The 2,310-nt window shown below is 44.8% G+C and overlaps 1 protein-coding gene across 1 annotated transcript in view; it reads left to right on the top strand.

Annotated features, from left to right (window-relative positions):
* Window positions 1-1,337, top strand: part of LOC123966766 (V-set domain-containing T-cell activation inhibitor 1-like) — a gene marked incomplete at its 3' end in the record, with an annotated part of 4,729 nt that extends 3,392 nt beyond the window's left edge. The window contains exon 2 of the mRNA XM_046042883.1: window positions 987-1,337. Coding sequence (XP_045898839.1) covers window positions 987-1,337 — 351 coding nt within the window. The remainder of the gene's footprint in view (window positions 1-986) is intronic.
* Between the last annotated feature and the right edge of the window lie 973 nt (window positions 1,338-2,310).

Below are 2,310 nucleotides of genomic sequence, written 5' to 3'. Positions count from 1 at the left end.
TTTTTTTTTGCAAACCAAATATTTTATATGTATTTAAAGACACAGAAAAACTCTTTTTATTCACCATATTTACAGAATGTGCATTTTCATGTTTCAGTTTCTGAACTATCGTGCCATGCTGCAAAACAGTTTCTGTCCAGAGAAGATCTCTGTATCTACAGTTTTTCATGTGTGCTACCTGTCCATCCCAAACAGCAGCGAATCACACCTGAGCTGTGGGGAAACTCTCTCTTCCATTTCAAAAACTCCAGCAACTTTACATTCACAAATATAAATAAAGGTTGAGGTTCTACAACCTCAGGGGATTGTAGTTCGTACAATTTACACAACTACTTGGGATAACTTATTATAATTACTGTTGTTGTAACTTATATTTTCAATTCTATTTGTGATATTATCATCTTATTGATTCAAATATACGTTTACCACAGAATTTGACTCTGTAGGCTGCTGGATATGTTTGATCTCCTGCTTGTTCATAACTCAACAATGTCAATGTTCTGCAAAAACAGCTAAAGCTCAGTCAGCGTTCTATACTTAATGAAGCTGCCCTATAGGCAGGTCTCTAGACCAGCTGACTCTGTGGTAAAGTACTGCTCTGTTTATTCTCTTTTTATTAATAACTTCTCGATTTGTTGTTACTCAGTTTTTTGCTTCATCTCTCTCCAGCAATATACAAATTTCCTCGACAGTCCCAAGCAGAAAGCAGATGAGAGTAAAATGTCTCCTGTCTGATGGTGCGGAGGACGACTTGACTGACAGCTGTAGAAATGAGCAACATGAAGTCAGCGTGCAGCTGCAGCAGAGGAGTTAGTCTCTCCTTTCTGCAGCTGGGACTCAAGTTGTCTGAGAACAGGGTTTGAAATGCTGCTGAGTTCACATGTGCTGTTTTATAGAGACCTGATCTCTGCTGCTTCCATCAAAAGATGTTTGAACAACAGGAAACATTACAAGTCCTGACTGGAGGCTTTTCTCTTTCTGTTCAGAGACACAGGAGCTGAAGGTGAAGGCTGGAGAGGACGCCACTCTTCAGTGTCAGAGTCACAGAGGTGCTGACATAGAAGTGATAAAGTGGATCAGATCTGACCCGAAGTCAGATGGTTTTGTCTTCTACCTCAGCCCTGATCAAATAAACGGAGAGTACCAGAATTCATTGTTTCAGGGTCGAGTGGAGCTTCAAGATCCAGAGAAGAAGAACGGAGACGCTTCTGTGATTCTGAAGAACGTCAACATCAACGACACTGGAACATATGAGTGTTGGATTGGAGTGAAAAACTCAGGACGCAGAAAAAGAGACGCACCTGAACCCATCAGCATCATCAAGCTGACAGTGACAGGTGAGTGTGTAGAGCTCAGAGTGTCTCTTTGTCTCTCAGGTCAGCGTGTAGCGCTCAGAGTGTCTCTTTGTCTCTCAGGTGAGTGTGTAGAGCTCAGAGTGTCTCTTTTTCTCTCAGGTGAGCGTGTAGAGCTCAGAGTGTCTCTTTGTCTCTCAGGTCAGCGTGTAGCGCTCAGAGTGTCTCTTTGTCTCTCAGGTCAGCGTGTAGCGCTCAGAGTGTCTCTTTGTCTCTCAGGTGAGTGTGTAGAGCTCAGAGTGTCTCTTTGTCTCTCAGGTGAGTGTGTAGAGCTCAGAGTGTCTCTTTGTCTCTCAGGTCAGCGTGTAGCGCTCAGAGTGTCTCTTTGTCTCTCAGGTGAGCGTGTAGAGCTCAGAGTGTCTCTTTGTCTCTCAGGTGAGTGTGTAGAGCTCAGAGTGTCTCTTTGTCTCTCAGGTGAGTGTGTAGAGCTCAGAGTGTCTCTTTGTCTCTCAGGTGAGTGTGTAGAGCTCAGAGTGTCTCTGTCTCTCAGGTCAGCGTGTAGAGTTCAGAGTGTCTCTTTGTTTCTCAGGTCAGCGTGTAGAGCTTAGAGTGTCTCTTTGTCTCTCAGGTGAGCGTGTAGAGCACAGAGCGTCTCTTTGTCTCTCAGGTGAGTGTGTAGAGCTCAGAGTGTCTCTTTGTCTCTCAGGTGAGTGTGTAGAGCTCAGAGTGTCTCTTTGTTTCTCAGGTCAGCGTGTAGAGCTTAGAGTGTCTCTTTGTCTCTCAGGTGAGCGTGTAGAGCACAGAGCGTCTCTTTGTCTCTCAGGTGAGCATGTAGAGCTCAGAGTGTCTCTTTGTCTCTCAGGTGAGCGTGTAGAGCTCAGAGTGTCTCTTTGTCTCTCAGGTGAGCGTGTAGAGCACAGAGCGTCTCTTTGTCTCTCAGGTGAGTGTGTAGAGCTCAGAGTGTCTCTTTGTCTCTCAGGTGAGCGTGTAGAGCTCAGAGTGTCTCTTTGTCTCTCAG

Source organism: Micropterus dolomieu, unplaced genomic scaffold (genome assembly GCF_021292245.1).
Source record: "Micropterus dolomieu isolate WLL.071019.BEF.003 ecotype Adirondacks unplaced genomic scaffold, ASM2129224v1 contig_14184, whole genome shotgun sequence".
Lineage (NCBI taxonomy): Eukaryota > Metazoa > Chordata > Actinopteri > Centrarchiformes > Centrarchidae > Micropterus > Micropterus dolomieu.
Note: the sequence above shows the minus strand (reverse complement) of the source record. Positions and strands in the feature narration are given on the sequence as shown.